General features: G+C 45.1%; 1 protein-coding gene across 1 annotated transcript in view; it reads right to left on the reverse strand.

The window, feature by feature from the left end:
- reep3b (receptor accessory protein 3b) overlaps positions 1-17,996 on the reverse strand; it is a 39,959-nt gene extending 21,963 nt beyond the window's left edge. Inside the window, exons 1-4 of the mRNA XM_090217892.1 lie at positions 17,454-17,996; positions 5,643-5,715; positions 2,339-2,415; positions 266-386 (exon numbers count right to left, since the gene is read on the reverse strand). Of these exons, the coding sequence (XP_090074018.1) occupies positions 266-386; positions 2,339-2,415; positions 5,643-5,715; positions 17,454-17,485 (303 nt within the window). The 5' untranslated portion in view covers positions 17,486-17,996. The remainder of the gene's footprint in view (positions 1-265; positions 387-2,338; positions 2,416-5,642; positions 5,716-17,453) is intronic.
- Positions 17,997-18,791: the final 795 nt, after the last annotated feature.

Raw genomic sequence — 18,791 nt, forward strand, 5'->3', positions numbered from 1 at the left:
CAACAACCGTTACAGAGACAAGCAGAGAGTCAGTTCACAGAATAACAACTATAGTATGCAACAACATGTCAAAACCCATGACAACACAAAAGCTAAATATCTTGTCATCAACTGACAGCAGATCATTTTACGTGTCAGCCAGCTTTTTTAGTAGGAGGAATAAAAACAAATATAGAATTCAAACGTATTCTTCTGTTGCTTGACCAGGCTTCATATTCAATACACATTCAATACACAGTTACAGCGCTCAGTCAGTCAGTCTTACCCTCTCTCTTGAGGACAGTAGAGGATGGAGACACTTCCTGTAGATGAGACTAGCTCCTCTGGTGTAGGGAGACAGCAACCAGATAACAAATGCTATCTTAATCTCATAGTACAGGGGGAACCTAGAGAGAGACACCACATTACAGTATTAACCTAGAGAGACCAGATATCTCATAGTACAGGGGGAACCTAGAGAGAGACCAGATATCTCATAGTACAGGGGGAACCTAGAGAGAGACACCACATTACAGTATTAACCTAGAGAGACCAGATATCTCATAGTACAGGGGGAACCTAGAGAGAGACACACCACATTACAGTATTAACCTAGAGAGACCAGATATCTCATAGTACAGGGGGAACCTAGAGAGAGACACACCACATTACAGTATTAACCTAGAGAGACCAGATATCTCATAGTACAGGGGGAACCTAGAGAGAGACACACCACATTACAGTATTAACCTAGAGAGACCAGATATCTCATAGTACAGGGGGAACCGAGAGAGAGACACACCACATTACAGTATTAACCTAGAGAGACCAGATATCTCATAGTACAGGGGGAACCTAGAGAAAGACCAGATATCTCATAGTACAGGGGGAACCTAGAGAGAGACCAGATATCTCATAGTACAGGGGGAACCTAGAGAGAGACCAGATATCTCATAGTACAGGGGGAACCTAGAGAGAGACCAGATATCTCATAGTACAGTGAGGGAAAGGGTTAGCGTTAGGGAAAGGCATTGTGTTACGGTTAGGGAAAGGGTTAGCGTTAGCATTAGGGAAAGGCATTGTGTTACTGCTATTCATTTTCTGCCAGTCAAATATACACTGCCTAAATCCTACTAACCAGCCGACGTGACGCTCCTCATTAAATCTGAACAACACATTTATAAGACTGAATCTCAATTACATCTCATTAAGCCTGGATTGTTTTCGGCATCGTGTATTGATCAAAGACAACATGGAAAACTAAATGGGATTGGCTTGTTTGGCACATTAAAGGGGAATCAACCAAATGAAGAATTAGCATAAAGTAGATGCCGCTGTCTGTATTCAGGCTACAGCGAGGTCTGTATTCAGGCTACAGCGAGGTCTGTATTCAGTCTCCCCAGACTGCAGCGAGGTCTGTATTCAGGCTACAGTGAGGTCTGTATTCAGGCTACAGCGAGGTCTGTATTCAGGCTACAGCGAGGTCTGTATTCAGGCTACAGCGAGGTCTGTATTCAGGCTACAGCGAGGTCTGTATTCAGTCTCCCCAGACTGCAGCGAGGTCTGTATTCAGGCTGCAGCGAGGTCTGTATTCAGGCTACAGCGAGGTCTGTATTCAGTCTCCCCAGACTGCAGCGAGGTCTGTATTCAGGCTACAGTGAGGTCTGTATTCAGTCTCCCCAGACTGCAGCGAGGTCTGTATTCAGGCTACAGTGAGGTCTGTATTCAGGCTACAGCGAGGTCTGTATTCAGGCTACAGTGAGGTCTGTATTCAGGCTACAGCGAGGTCTGTATTCAGGCTGCAGTGAGGTCTGTATTCAGGCTACAGTGAGGTCTGTATTCAGGCTACAGTGAGGTCTGTATTCAGTCTTACCAGGCTACAGTGAGGTCTGTATTCAGTCTTACCAGGCTACAGTGAGGTCTGTATTCAGGCTACAGTGAGGTCTGTATTCAGTCTTACCAGGCTACAGTGAGGTCTGTATTCAGGCTACAGTGAGGTCTGTATTCAGGCTACAGCGAGGTCTGTATTCAGTCTCCCCAGGCTACAGTGAGGTCTGTTTTCAGTCTCCCCAGACTACAGTGAGGTCTGTATTCAGGCTACAGCGAGGTCTGTATTCAGTCTTACCAGGCTACAGTGAGGTCTGTATTCAGTCTCCCCAGACTACAGTGAGGTCTGTATTCAGGCTACAGTGAGGTCTGTATTCAGGCTACAGTGAGGTCTGTATTCAGGCTACAGTGAGGTCTGTATTCAGTCTTACCAGGCTACAGTGAGGTCTGTATTCAGGCTACAGTGAGGTCTGTATTCAGGCTACAGTGAGGTCTGTATTCAGGCTACAGTGAGGTCTGTATTCAGTCTTACCAGGCTACAGTGAGGTCTGTGATGGTCTCCACTACGGTGTAGAGAGCAAACACAATCCAGTACATCATCCAACGGACCTGTTGGAACAGAGAAAGAGAGAGAGATAATCAACACTTCCTACATGTTACAGTATGCTAGACATACACCTGTTGGAACAGAGAAAGAGAGAGATAATCAACACTTCCTACATGTTACAGTATGCTAGACATACATCTGTTGGAACAGAGAAAGAGAGAGAGATAAGCAACACTTCCTACATGTTACAGTATGCTAGACATACACCTGTTGGAACAGAGAAAGAGAGAGATAATCAACACTTCCTACATGTTACAGTATGCTAGACATACACCTGTTGGAACAGAGAAAGAGAGAGATAATCAACACTTCCTACATGTTACAGTATGCTAGACATACATCTGTTGGAACAACAAAGATATATACTTTGGAACAGATTTCTTAAATTAACCTACAGGCTACAGACCAACAGGCCACAGACCAACAGGCCTACAGGCTAACAGGCCTACAGGCTAACAGGCCTACAGTTCTACCAGCTAACAGGCCTACAGGCTACAGGCTAACAAGCTTACAGGCCTACAGGCTACAGGACAACAGGCTACAGGACAACAGGCTACAGGACAACAGGCTACAGGCCAACAAGCTTACAGGCTTACAGGCCTACAGGCTACCATCCAAAGCAAGCATTCCTCCCTCTTAGACAGACTCAGAGAGGAGATACCTAGCCAACAAGCCATGGGCTCTGAGAAATGACATGTCAACTTGTTCTAGCTAGATTATTCCTCATGTCTAACTAAAGCCTTGTTCGGGCCTTAAGGCTAAAACCAGTTTGGGAGGCAGAGTCTCTCTCTCAAATACAGCTGTTGAAAATGTTATTTTTATTATAACATACAAAGCAAAAGAAAATAAGCATCATTGTTGCTGCATTGACCATGCAGACTGAACGCATGCGTCTCGTGGTCAAGAGACAACAGGCGCGCTCCTTGAGTGACAGGGGGCGGGGCTAGGAGAGAGAGGACTCAAGTAGTGTAGTAAACTATAAAGATATCACATTTAACAAACCAAACATTCAAATACCGGTATAGAAGGTAACGTAAAAACGCAGTGGTCTGTGCATCAATACCTGTCTATAGTCAAATACCATATGTATTTTAAAAAGAGAAGGAGGAGAGGAGGGAGAGACAGGGGAGAGGAGAGAGAGACAGGAGAGGAGAGAGGGCTGAGGAGAGGAGGGAGAGACAGAGGAGAGGAGGGAGAGACGGAGGAGAGGAGAGAGGGCTGAGGAGAGGAGGGAGAGACGGAGGAGAGGAGGGAGAGAGGAGGGAGAGACGGAGGAGAGGAGGGAGAGACAGGGGAGAGGAGAGAGAGACGGAGGAGAGGAGAAAGGGCTGAGGAGAGGAGAAAGGGCTGAGGAGAGGAGAAAGGGCTGAGGAGAGGAGAAAGGGCTGAGGAGAGGAGAAAGGGCTGAGGAGAGGAGAAAGGACTGAGGAGAGGAGAAAGGACTGAGGAGAGGAGAAAGGACTGAGGAGAGGAGAAAGAGCTGAGGCGAGGAGGGAGAGACGGAGGAGAGGAGGGAGAGACGGAGGAGAGGAGGGAGAGACGAAGGGAGAGACGGAGGACAGGAGAAAGGACTGAGGAGAGGAGAAAGGACTGAGGAGAGGAGAAAGAGCTGAGGAGAGGAGAAAGAGCTGAGGAGAGGAGAAAGAGCTGAGGAGAGGAGAAAGAGCTGAGGAGAGGAGAAAGAGCTGAGGAGAGGGAGGAGAAAGGTCTGAGGAGAGGGAGGAGAAAGGTCTGAGGAGAGGGAGGAGAAAGGTCTGAGGAGAGGGAGGAGAAAGGTCTGAGGAGAGGGAGGAGAAAGGTCTGAGGAGAGGGAGGAGAAAGGTCTGAGGAGAGGGAGGAGAAAGGTCTGAGGAGAGGGAGGAGAAAGGTCTGAGGAGAGGGAGGAGAAAGGTCTGAGGAGAGGGAGGAGAAAGGTCTGAGGAGAGGGAGGAGAAAGGTCTGAGGAGAGGAGAAAGGTCTGAGGAGAGGAGAAAGGTCTGAGGAGAGGAGAAAGGTCTGAGGAGAGGAGAAAGGTCTGAGGAGAGGAGAAAGGTCTGAGGAGAGGAGAAAGGTCTGAGGAGAGGAGAAAGGTCTGAGGAGAGGAGGGAGAGACGGAGGAGAGGAGGGAGAGACGAAGGGAGAGACGGAGGACAGGAGAAAGGACTGAGGAGAGGAGAAAGGACTGAGGAGAGGAGAAAGGACTGAGGAGAGGAGAAAGGACTGAGGAGAGGAGAAAGAGCTGAGGAGAGGAGAAAGAGCTGAGGAGAGGGAGGAGAAAGGTCTGAGGAGAGGGAGGAGAAAGGTCTGAGGAGAGGGAGGAGAAAGGTCTGAGGAGAGGGAGGAGAAAGGTCTGAGGAGAGGGAGGAGAAAGGTCTGAGGAGAGGGAGGAGAAAGGTCTGAGGAGAGGGAGGAGAAAGGTCTGAGGAGAGGGAGGAGAAAGGTCTGAGGAGAGGGAGGAGAAAGGTCTGAGGAGAGGAGAAAGGTCTGAGGAGAGGAGAAAGGTCTGAGGAGAGGAGAAAGGTCTGAGGAGAGGAGAAAGGTCTGAGGAGAGGAGAAAGGTCTGAGGAGAGGAGAAAGGTCTGAGGAGAGGAGGGAGAGACGGAGGAGAGGAGGGAGAGATGGAGGAGAGGAGAAAGGGCTGAGGAGAGGAGGGAGAGACGGAGGAGAAGAGGGAGAGACGGAGGAGAGGAGGGAGAGAGGAGGGAGAGACGGAGGAGAGGAGCAAGGGCTGAGGAGAGGAGGGAGAGACGGAGGAGAGGAGGGAGAGAGGAGGGAGAGACAGAGGAGAGGAGAAAGGGCTGAGGAGAGGAGGGAGAGACGGAGGAGAGGAGGGAGAGACGGAGGAGAGGAGAGATGGAGGAGAGATGGAGGAGAGGAGAGATGGAGGAGAGATGGAGGAGAGGAGGGAGAGACGGAGGAGAGGAGACCGATGATATCCTTATAGAGAAACTCTCCTAAACCTGTTGGCCACACACTCAATATAGCATTCCTGTAAAGCACCTGCTTGGAGCCCATCCTTCACAGTGCCCTGCTGCACGTCTCCACAGATAGGCATGTCAATGTGTTTGTTCCAGTCATAGGCAGTTAACTCCCATTCACATGCCTGGACTTGTCCTCAATACCTTCAGACCAGACATGGGCTGCTTTTCAAACTCATAAAAGACACACCCTCGGGGGAACCCCACACCCCACACACACACACACACTAGTATGATGAAATCAATGTTGAAATAAGGGTTTTTGTACTTACATATTCCTTGACATTTTTGGTTTTCACTGCTTTGTAGGAATAGTATGCAGGATACAGGGTCCCGAAGACGAGCCTGTGTAGAGACCAGAGAAATATGAAACTATCAGCGTCAAATCATTTACCACCAAGAGAGAACATATAAGAGGACACATTCAATTAAACTAAAGCAACAAGCCAGACACACCGAAAGCATCATAATCACAGGCTGCTAAGAGCTGCTGTACTGAACCAGACTCCTGAGTTTCCTGCAGTCCTCTACGTAACCTGGTGTTAGGATGCACTACCACTCCCTACACATGGGGGGAGCTGTGTCTGTTTCACAACAGCCTCCTGAGTTTCCTGTAGTTCTCTATGTAGCCTGGTGTTAGGATACACTACCACTCCCTACACATGGGGGGAGCTGTGACTGTTTCACAACAGAGATTTGATCCAACATGTGCTCTTAATTTACATCCTGGGGTCCAAGCTTGTCTGGGGGAGTTGTTCTCAGGGAGAGAACACAACCCAGCACGCCCCAGTGGATGACCCACACTAGATGTAAAGCCTACACATGGTTGTATACCGAATGGCATCCTATTCACTACCCATGAGCCCTGGTCTAAAGTAGTCCACTGCCCCATGAGCCCTCGTCAAAAAGTAGTCCACTGCCCCATGAGCCCTCGTCAAAAAGTAGTCCACTACCCCATGAGCCCTCGTCAAAAAGTAGTCCACTACCCCATGAGCCCTCGTCAAAAAGTAGTCCACTACCCCATGAGCCCTCGTCAAAAAGTAGTCCACTACCCCATGAGCCCTCGTCAAAAAGTAGTCCACTGCCCCATGAGCCCTCGTCAAAAAGTAGTCCACTGCCCCATGAGCCCTCGTCAAAAAGTAGTCCACTACCCCATGAGCCCTCGTCAAAAAGTAGTCCACTACCCCATGAGCCCCCGTCAAAAAGTAGTCCACTACCCCATGAGCCCTCGTCAAAAAGTAGTCCACTACCCCATGAGCCCTCGTCAAAAAGTAGTCCACTACCCCATGAGCCCTCGTCAAAAAGTAGTTCACTACCGCATGAGCCCTCGTCAAAAAGTAGTCCACTATATAGGGAATGCTGCCATATGGGATGTACTCTGTGTGTCATTTATAGGCCCTATAGGATCCTCTCTGATCTGAGACCGGGCTGCAGTGAGGAGTCACTATGTATGTATGTACGTACAATGCAGGTGAAAAATATTCAGACCCCTTGACTTTTTCCACATTTTGCTACGTTACAGCCGCATTAAGAAATATAAATATGTCCCCCCCTCACTTCAATCTACTCATTCCAGGGTTATCTTTATTCAAGGTCCCTTTATAAAAATGTAGCAAATTGATTCCCTGAAGAATTCAGTGTTCTGGAGGCAAAGGTGGATCCAACCCAGTACTAGATGGGAATAAACTGGCCAACGAGTGTATAAGAGTGAAATTCTCTTCCTGTTCGTTTTATGTTTCATGGCCTCTGTCCAGGGATCCACCTCACTCGCCTCCATGACAGAGTTTATTGAGCTGTTGCCATAGAAACAGCAGAGGACTATACAGGGTCTCCAAGAATAGCCGTGGTTGGCTGTAGTCAGACAGTCCTTTCTCTAAGCCTCCAACAGGGAAGGAAGGAAGGGGTGTAATTTGTAAAAGTCCTTCCATGTAACAGCTACTTGTTGAATTAAAACGGTGGTCTGCTTAGTTAATAGGTGCCATTTTTCCTTCAATTTGGCTGCTGTTCTTAAAAATCAGCTTAATCTAGCGCCACCCACAACACAGATAGCAGGCAGTAGACAAGACCACAGAAGTAGATTTACACTGGGAAGAAAACGCCAACATCCCTTCCTCCTGGACAGCAACGACTGTTAATGATAAAACATATGCATATTATCACACCTCATCTAGTTCTTCTGTTTGAACAGGAGCTGCCCTGCAGGATACCAGGTAATAACACGGCTACACACAGGAAGTACCAGGTAATAACATGGCTGTATACAGGGAGTACCAGGTAATAACATGGCTGTATACAGGGAGTACCAGGTAATAACACGGCTATATACAGGAAGTACCAGGTAATAACACGGCTACACACGGGGAGTACCAGGTAATAACACAGCTACACACAGGGAGTACCAGGTAATAACACGGCTACACACAGGGAGTACCAGGTAATAACACGGCTACACACAGGGAGTACCAGGTAATAACGCGGCTATATACAGGGAGTACCAGGTAATAACACGGCTACACACAGGGAGTACCAGGTAATAACGCGGCTACACACAGGGAGTACCAGGTAATAACACGGCTATATACAGGAAGTACCAGGTAATAACACGGCTATATACAGGAAGTACCAGGTAATAACACGGCTATAGACAGGAAGTACCAGGTAATAACACGGCTATATACAGGGAGTACCAGGTAATAACACGGCTACACACAGGGAGTACCAGGTAATAACACGGCTATATACAGGAAGTACCGGGTAATAACACGGCTACACACAGGGAGTACCAGGTAATAACACGGCTACACACAGGGAGTACCAGGTAATAACACGGCTACACACAGGGAGTACCAGGTAATAACACGGCTATATACAGGAAGTACCAGGTAATAACACGGCTATATACAGGAAGTACCAGGTAATAACACGGCTATATACAGGGAGTACCAGGTAATAACATGACTATATACAGGGAGTACCAGGTAATAACATGACTATATACAGGGAGTACCAGGTAATAACATGGCTATATACAGGGAGTACCAGGTAATAACATGGCTATATACAGGGAGTAGTAATAACATGACTATATACAGGAAGTACCAGGTAATAACATGACTATATACAGGAAGGATATGGATATAAGGATATGTACATTTAACTAGGAATATAGTGACTGATCAGAGTAGCAGCGTATGTGATGAGTCATACAAGTCAGTGAAAATGCAGATAGTTGAATAGTTCAAATAGCTTCCTGAACTAACTAGTCTAATGGGAAGGTAAAACCTTGTCAGTTGTACAACAACGCATTCAACCGAAATGAGTCTTCTGCATTTAACCCCTCTGACTCACAGAGTTATGGCCTTAAAAACCCACGCTGTCGGCGCCCGGGGAGCTGTTGTTGTGAGTTAACTGCCGTGCCAACACTTAACCGCTAGGCTACCTGCCACCCTCGGGGGTAGAAGCTGTTCAGGGTCCTATTGGTTCCAGACTCACTTGCAGTGCGGAAACAGAGAACAGTCTATGACAAGCGTGGCTGGAGTCTTTGACAATCTTTAGGGCCTTCCTCTGACGCTCCCTGGTATAGAGGTCCTGGATGGCAGGAAGCTTGGCCCCAGGGACGTACTGAGCCGCACTACCCTCTGTGGTGCCTTCCCCTGACACCGCCTGGTATAGAGGCCCTGGATGGCAGGAAGCTTGGCCCCAGGGACGTACTGGGCCGCACTACCCTCTGTGGTGCCTTGCGGTCGGATGTCAAGCAGTCAGTCAAGACGCTCTCAATGGTGAAGAACTTGGAGGATCTGAAATCAGCTCCTTTGTCTTGCTGACGTTGAAGGAGAGGTTGTTGTCCTGGTAGCCCACCATCAGCTGCTTTGTCTTGCTGACGTTGAAGGAGAGGTTGTTGTCCTGGTAGCCCACCATCAGCTGCTTTGTCTTGCTGACGTTGAAGGAGAGGTTGTGTGTCCTGGTACCCCACCGTCAGGTCTCTGGGACACAATCATTGGGTCACGCTTTATTTGGACAATCTGGATTTTCCATCTGTAGATGCTTTCAGGATGGTCATACTATCAACAAACTACCTGTTGATAAGCAATTACTTGCTAAGGTTAGGGTAAGGGTTAACGTTAAGGCTAGGGTTCAGTTTAGGCTTAGGATAAGGGTTAAGAGGTTAGGGTTAAGATAAGGGTTAAGAGGTCAGGGTTTATGTTAAGGGTTAGGAGAAGGGTACTGTTAGCGCTAGTGTTAGTAGTTATTATATAGAGCATCTACAGATGGACAATCCAAATAAAACATAAATCATTGTTTGCCTGCAGAAATAGACCCTGTCCCGCTCGGGGCAGGCTGGAGTATTTTCACACAGGAGAGGAGGAATATTTCTCCATGAAGGAGACAGAGCCTGCAGAAATAGACCCTGTCCAGCTCGGGGCAGGCTGGAGTATTTTCACACAGGAGAGGAGGAATATTTCTCCATGAAGGAGACAGAGCCTGCAGAAATAGACCCTGTCCTGCTCGGGGCAGGCTGGAGTATTTTCACACAGGAGAGGAGGAATATTTCTCCATGAAGGAGACAGAGCCTGCAGAGGCTTCTTGAAACAATTGTGTGAAATGGGGCCTCTCTAGCAGTATGCAGCAGGAAAACACGATACACAAGCCTTGACATTCTGTTTTTAGATCAACTTTCCCAGTTCTGGTAAAAAAAATAAAGATGTAATGTCTGACAGTACACCCACCGCTCGCTCACAGCTCCTAGCATGAAGCCTGGGAGAGAGTCAGATGTAGAGTTACTGGGAGAGAGTCAGGTGTAGAGTTACTGGGAGAGAGTCAGATGTAGAGTTACTGGGAGAGAGTCAGATGTAGAGTTACTGGGAGAGAGTCAGGTGTAGAGTTACTGGGAGAGAGTCAGATGTAGAGTTACTGGGAGAGAGGCAGATGTAGAGTTACTGGGAGAGAGGCAGATGTAGAGTTACTGGGAGAGAGTCAGATGTAGAGTTACTGGGAGAGAGTCAGATGTAGAGTTACTGGGAGAGAGTCAGATGTAGAGTTACTGGGAGAGAGGCAGATGTAGAGTTACTGGGAGAGAGGCAGATGTAGAGTTACTGGGAGAGAGGCAGATGTAGAGTTACTGGGAGAGAGTCAGATGTAGAGTTACTGGGATAAAGACGGAGGAAGGACTTTAAGATCCAGGCAGAGATCTCAACTCCAACATCTGGTTTCAGCTACAGGGGTAAAGGGCTGAAGGCTTTCCCCTGTGGAAATACACATCTGTTGCTACAGCACACTTTAGCGGTGGTTCTGTCAGCCATCTTTTGAGGTTAAAATGGCGTCTTTCGTTTCCCCCAACGCAGTTAGGCCAAAACCACGCCCCGTTATTCAGTACTACTATGCTCCCATTGGCTTGCTAGCGTTGTCTCACTCACAGGCAACCAGCGCAGAGACAGTGACCTTCCAAAGTAAGGATGGAAAGTGTCATTTAACAGTTAGCTGCCTGCCGTAATGCAGGCCAATTATTATCATCATGTTTGATATCATTTGCCCATATATTTATTTTCAGAGTTTCAGTGAGTTGTAAAAATGTCTCAGAGAACTCTGCTGAATCCCCTGTATTGAAGGTCAGCTAAGTTAACCCAGACTACTTAACATTACTATCTCGGTATTAGAAGTTGTTTTATTATCATTAGCAGTCTATTATCAGGTAAAAACATATGCTTATTATTCTTAATTTCTTAAATATTAATTTAAGAATACGCTATGACTACAGCCATTGACTGTCTGAGCGTTAAGGGATGTTAATGGTTAGTTCGGTCCACCACATTATGTTGGTATATTTTTCAGGACAAATGTTATTAAATCGGTGACTGAAATGTCACGCTACGAGAGCGCTCAAAGCGTTGTAGAACGGCCCTCTGAATAAACGGGGCTTGGTTTTGGATTTAACTGTGTTGGGAGAAAGAAAGATGCGTTAAAAATTAACAGGCATTTCTAATCTGTCGTGGTCATTATCCAAACTAAAATTACAGGCATTTCTAATCTGTCGTGGTCATTATCCAAACTAAAATTACAGGCATTTCTAATCTGTCGTGGTCATTATCCAAACTAAAATTACAGGCATTTCTAATCTGTCGTGGTCATTATCCAAACTAAAATTACAGGCATTTCTAATCTGTCGTGGTCATTATCCAAACTAAAATTACAGGCATTTCTAATCTGTCGTGGTCATTATCCAAACTAAAATTACAGGCATTTCTAATCTGTCGTGGTCATTATCCAAACTAAAATTACAGGCATTTCTAATCTGTCGTGGTCATTATCCAAACTAAAATTACAGGCATTTCTAATCTGTCGTGGTCATTATCCAAACTAAAATTACAGGCATTTCTAATCTGTCGTGGTCATTATCCAAACTAAAATTAACAGGCATTTCTAATCTGTCGTGGTCATTATCCAAACTAAAATTAACAGGCATTTCTAATCTGTCGTGGTCATTATCCAAACTAAAATTACAGGCATTTCTAATCTGTCGTGGTCATTATCCAAACTAAAATTACAGGCATTTCTAATCTGTCGTGGTCATTATCCAAACTAAAATTAACAGGCATTTCTAATCTGTCCTGGTCATTCTCCAAACTAAAATTAACAGGCATTTCTAATCTGTCCTGGTCATTATCCAAACTAAAATTACAGGCATTTCTAATCTGTCGTGGTCATTCTCCAAACTAAAATTACAACGTTCCAGTAGAAGTAGAAACAATAGAAAAACAAAAGTGTTGGTCCCATGAGCCAAAATAAAAGATCCCAGACATTTTCCTTATGAACAAAAAGCTCATTTTTGTGCACAAAATTTGTTTTTCATCCCTGTCAGGGAGCATTTCTCCTTTGCCAAGGTAAGATGACAGAGCGTGCAGTTGGCATGCTGACTGCAGGAATGTCCACCAGAGCTTCTGCCAGAGAAGCCGCCTCCAAAGTCCATTTAGATCATTTGTCATTACATCCCACCGGCCTCAACCACAGACCACATATAACCACGCCAGCCCAGGACCTCTACATCGGCTTCGCCACCTGCGGGATCGTCTGAGACCAGCCACATGTCTAGTAGAGTGGGCCAGACGGAAGCCACTCTTCAGTAAAAAAAAAGGCACATGACAGCCCGCTTGGAGTTTGCCAAAAAGGCACCTAAAGACTCTCAGACCATGAGAAACAAGATTCTCTGGTCTGATTAAACCAAGATTGAACTCTTTGTCCTTAAGGCCAAGCCTCACGTCTGGAGGAAACCTGGCACCATCCCTACGGTGAAGCATGGTGGTGGAAGCATCATGCTGTGGGGATGTTTGTCAGTGGTGGGAACAGAGAGAATAGTCAGGATTGAGGGAAAATAGCTATGCAACGACGCTCTGCATCCAACCTGACAGAGCTTGAGAGGATCTGCAGAGAAGAATGTGAGAAACTCCCCAAATACAGGTGTGCCAAGCTTGTAGCGTCATACCCAATAAGACTCCAGGCTATAGTCGCTGCCAAAGGTGCTTCAACAAAGTAATGCGTAAATAAGTTTAAATAGAAATTAACAACCATTTCTGAATACCACATAATGACAAACACAATTTTAGAATAAGGCTGTAACATAAAAATGTGGAAAAGTCAAGGAGTCTGAATACTTTCCGAAGGCCCTGTATCTGTGACCAACAGACTGTATTCCCAGTCATGTGAAATCCATAGATTAGGGTTAGGGTAGGGTAGAGAGCGAGTTCACATGTAATGTATCTGTATCTGTAGTGTATCTGTGACCAACAGACTGTATTCCCAGTCATGTGGTGTATCTGTGACCAACAGACTGTATTCCCAGTCATGTAGTATATCTGTGACCAACAGACTGTATTCCCAGTCATGTAGTATATCTGTGACCAACAGACTGTATTCCCAGTCATGTAGTGTATCTGTGACCAACAGACTGTATTCCCAGTCATGTAGTGTATCTGTGACCAACAGACTGTATTCCCAGTCATGTGGTGTATCTGTGACCAACAGACTGTATTCCCAGTCATGTAGTGTATCTGTGACCAACAGACTGTATTCCCAGTCATGTGGTGTATCTGTGACCAACAGACTGTATTCCCAGTCATGTAGTGTATCTGTGACCAACAGACTGTATTCCCAGTCATGTAGTATATATGTGACCAACAGACTGTATTCCCAGTCATGTAGTATATCTGGTGACCCAACAGACTGTATTCCCAGTCATGTAGTATATCTGGTGACCCAACAGACTGTATTCCCAGTCATGTAGTATATCTGGTGACCCAACAGACTGTATTCCCAGTCATGTAGTGTATCTGTGACCAACAGACTGTATTCCCAGTCATGTAGTGTATCTGTGACCAACAGACTGTATTCCCAGTCATGTAGTATATCTGGTGACCCAACAGACTGTATTCCCAGTCATGTAGTGTATCTGTGACCAACAGACTGTATTCCCAGTCATGTAGTGTATCTGTGACCAACAGACTGTATTCCCAGTCATGTAGTATATCTGTGACCAACAGACTGTATTCCCAGTCATGTAGTGTATCTGTGACCAACAGACTGTATATCTGTATTCCCAGTCATGTAGTGTATCTGTGACCAACAGACTGTATTCCCAGTCATGTAGTATATCTGGTGACCCAACAGACTGTATTCCCAGTCATGTAGTATATCTGTGACCAACAGACTGTATTCCCAGTCATGTGGTGTATCTGTGACCAACAGACTGTATTCCCAGTCATGTAGTGTATCTGTGACCAACACACTGTATTCCCAGTCATGTAGTGTATCTGTGACCAACAGACTGTATTCCCAGTCATGTAGTGTATCTGTGACCAACAGACTGTATTCCCAGTCATGTAGTATATCTGTGACCAACAGACTGTATTCCCAGTCATGTAGTGTATCTGTGACCAACAGACTGTATTCCCAGTCATGTAGTATATCTGTGACCAACAGACTGTATTCCCAGTCATGTAGTGTATCTGTGACCAACAGACTGTATTCCCAGTCATGTGGTGTATCTGTGACCAACAGACTGTATATCTGTATTCCCAGTCATGTGAAATCCATAAAGTAGAGCCTAATTTCTTTATTTCAATTGATTGATTTCCTTATATAAACTGTAACTTTGAAATTGTTGCATTTTGCGATTTATATTTTTTGTTCAGTGTAGTAAGAAATACTCAAATTGACCCCCCCCCCCCCCCCCCAACATTTCCAATGATGTAAACAAATGTGATCACATAAACAGCGAGTTCATTGTATATTACATGACTAATTTCACATTCCTATTCCACGACGCCTCAAAAACAAATCAATCATGAACACACCTTATAATGACTAACCTATGGAAAGGACCCAGCCAGCGCCACACAGCAGTCTGGTAAAACTGGTTCTACACATGCGTATAAGGTTCACCGTGACTTGGGAGACCAGATAATCCACTAAACCATAACGTGCTTAAATAACTGTAATAACCACTTAAAGAAGGCTGTACAACACATGCCCCAGTACATTAGAAAGTTATTTTTGTCATTGGTGAATTAAATCATGTGATTTGGGGCCAGCCACATGATCAGGTTGATTTGATTAGGTGAAACCAGAGCGACGTCAGAATCAGTGCAGGAGCCTAGTTCTGCCCTCAAGACTTCAGACTTAGAACTTGAAAAGCTAAACGTGGACACAGGCAGACCGTAACTGCCAAGTTAACTTGTCTGCAGCGTAATATGGCTACTAGCCCTGTAGACCAGAACATGTGTTATCTAATGCATATGGCTACTAGCCCTGTAGACCAGAACATGTTATCTAATGCATATGGCTAGTAGCCCTGTAGACCAGAACATGTGTTATCTAATGCATATGGCTACTAGCCCTGTAGACCAGAACATGTTGTCTAATGCATATGGCTACTAGCCCTGTAGACCAGAACATGTTGTCTAATGCATATGGCTACTAGTTAGCCCTGTAGACCAGAACATGTGTTATCTAATGCATATGGCTACTAGCCCTGTAGACCAGAACATGTTGTCTAATGCATATGGCTACTAGCTCTGTAGACCAGAACATGTGCTGTCTAATGCATATGGCTACTAGCCCTGTAGACCAGAACATGTGCTGTCTAATGCATATGGCTACTAGCCCTGTAGACCAGAACATGTCGTCTAATGCATATGGCTACTAGCCCTGTAGACCAGAACATGTGCTGTCTAATGCATATGGCTACTAGCCCTGTAGACCAGAACATGTTGTCTAATGCATATGGCTACTAGCCCTGTAGACCAGAACATGTGTTATCTAATGCATATGGCTACTAGCCCTGTAGACCAGAACATGTTATCTAATGCATATGGCTACTAGTTAGCCCTGGAGACCAGAACATGTGTTATCTAATGCATATGGCTACTAGTTAGCCCTGGAGACCAGAACATGTGTTATCTAATGCATATGGCTACTAGCCCTGTAGACCAGAACATGTGTTATCTAATGCATATGGCTACTAGCTCTGTAGACCAGAACATGTGTTATCTAATGCATATGGCTACTAGCCCTGTAGACCAGAACATGTGTTATCTAATGCATATGGCTACTAGCCCTGTAGACCAGAACATGTTGTCTAATGCATATGGCTACTAGTTAGCCCTGGAGACCAGAACATGTGTTATCTAATGCATATGGCTACTAGTTAGCCCTGTAGACCAGAACATGTTGTCTAATGCATATGGCTACTAGTTAGCCCTGGAGACCAGAACATGTGTTATCTAATGCATATGGCTACTAGCCCTGTAGACCAGAACATGTGCTGTCTAATGCATATGGCTACTAGCCCTGTAGACCAGAACATGTTGTCTAATGCATATGGATACTAGCCCTGTAGACCAGAACATGTGTTGTCTAATGCATATGGCTACTAGCCCTGTAGACCAGAACATGTTGTCTAATGCATATGGCTACTAGCCCTGTAGACCAGAACATGTCGTCTAATGCATATGGCTACTGATTGTTTTGAAGCATTGCCATGATGCCTTTACCAGTGACTCATGTCCAGTGTAGGCTACAGTGGAAGAACAGGACACAGAGTAGACTGTAAATACTGTGCTGTCTCTTCTCCCAATCACACCTGAAGCAGTCTCCCCCTTCCATGTACTGTAGCCTACAGTACAGTTATGTAATTGTACTGGGCCATGAGTTGTGAGGGGAGCCCAGAGTAAAGACAGGGCGTTTTCTTTCTCTAAAATGTACAAACTCATCCATCATCTGATCGCACATACTTGTGTGGTCAGCAAACTAACTAGTAGTCATGGGACACAATATTGGAAGTCTGTATTAGTTGGGCTACTTGAGGTGTGCATTATTCTGGAGGACGGCGACTGAAAATAACCCTACCACGATAAAGCCGGCTTTACCAAAATGCAAAGGCAAATGAATTCTCTCAATTAACTCTACTTTATGTAAAGTGAAATGTGTCCTTCGCTATCAAATAAACATCTGAAACCAACTTTAGTCCGAACCGCACCACATTCCGTGTTTCCATTAAACCACCAACTTTAGGCCTAAACATCCCACTGAATCTACCACAGTCCACACAGATGGGGAGTATTTCGGTTCCAAAGCTAACTAACTAACTAACTAGCTAACTCATTTAACTAACTAACTCGTTTCCAGAGAGCATAACTCACCGAGCTGCCTCTAGTTAGTTAAGACGTGGTTAAACATCCTTAGTTACTAAGTTACAGGGACAAAAAACGTAAACAACAACAAGCTAACGTTAGCTAGCAAGGTAACGATTAGGTAATACTTCTCAATGTTGACAATATGAGGTTGTTGTTTTAAAAAAAGTTTTTATAGAACTTCTACAGAACTTTTACAAATATAACTTCGAAATTAATACCATTACAATAAGCGAAATTGCTTTGCTTAATTAAAAGTTAGTTGAAGTGCCGTGCTAAAATTAGCGTTAGCTAGCTACTTGGTTAGCTCTCCAGCTAGCTACAGAAAACAGCTTTAAAACAACTCGTAAAATAATAATCATTTCAGCAAAATACAATATACAATTCTCGTCCTTAACTTACACAACGCTTCTGGAGATCATCCACGACACCATCTTTCCCAGATCGAGGTTAGCTGAGAGGCAGAAGAGATAGAGAGACAGGGCCCAGGGGCTGGAGGGGTAACGGGTACACCGGGTGGTGATGGTAGACACAGTAAACGCCGGTAACAAGTTAATAACTACAAGCGATCTTCTCAAACATGTCCGTGAACTTTGGAGAAAAAAAACACAAAAAAACGTGTTGTTTCACAAATCTAAGTTAAAAGCGAGAGGTTACGATTTAGCCAGCTATGTTTAAATTATGTTTTATTAAAGCTTGTCCAACTCCTCTTTGGGTTCAACTCTCCTTTGGGTCCAACTCCTTTGGATCCAACTCCTCTTCGGGTCCAACTCCTTCACCTCTCTTCTGTCTGTGCTCCGCAAGCAGGAAGGAGCTCCACACCAGGCGACCTGAGATCAGATAGACCTTTCTCCTGCTTTATCTCATTGGACAGAAGTGCCTGTTTACACCAATGCCGCATAACTATTGGCTATTGAAGATGGTCCATGTGAAATAATTATGAAATATCATACTCAACTCTGATTGGTGTAGATTCGATGCGTGGCGAGTATGAACCAATCACGGTACAAAGCGTTGAGAATAGTATTGTTGCTTTACAAATGCGCTGTTGTTGCAAGGAGGTACTGTAAAATAATAACCTCAACGGTTGGCAGTGATTTATTTAAAAATAGACAACACCTTTATTTATCCAGGTAGGCTAGTTGAGAACAAGTCCTCATTTACAACTGCGACCTGGCCAAGATAAAGCATAGCAATTCGACACATAGAACAACACAGAGTTACACATGGAATAAACAAAACATACAGTCAATAATACAGTAGAAAAAAACAAACTAATTAAAACAAAAAGTTTATATACAGTGAGTGCAAATGAGGTAAGATAAGGGAGTTAAGGCAATAATTAAGCCAATGGTGACTAAGCAATTACAATATAGCAATTAAACACTGGAATGGTAGATGTGCAGAAGAGGAATATGAGATACTGGGGTGCAAAGGAGCAAGATAAATAAATACAGTATGGGGATGAGGTAGATAGATGGGCTGTTTACAGATGGGCTATGCACAGGTGCAGTGATCTGTTAGCTGCTCTGACAGCTGGTGCTTAAAGCTAGTGAGGAAGACATGAGTCTCCAGCTTCAGTGATTTTTGCAATTCGTTCCAGTCATTGGCAGCAGAGAACTGTGCAAACTGGAAGGAAAGGCGACCATAGGAGGAATTGGCTTTGGGGGTGACCAGTGAGATATACCTGCTGGAGCACGTGCTACGAGTGGGTGCGCTATGGTGACCAGTGAGCTGAGA

The sequence above is a fragment of the Oncorhynchus mykiss genome, chromosome 23 (genome assembly GCF_057628025.1).
Source record: "Oncorhynchus mykiss isolate SJ-2025 chromosome 23, ASM5762802v1, whole genome shotgun sequence".
Lineage (NCBI taxonomy): Eukaryota > Metazoa > Chordata > Actinopteri > Salmoniformes > Salmonidae > Oncorhynchus > Oncorhynchus mykiss.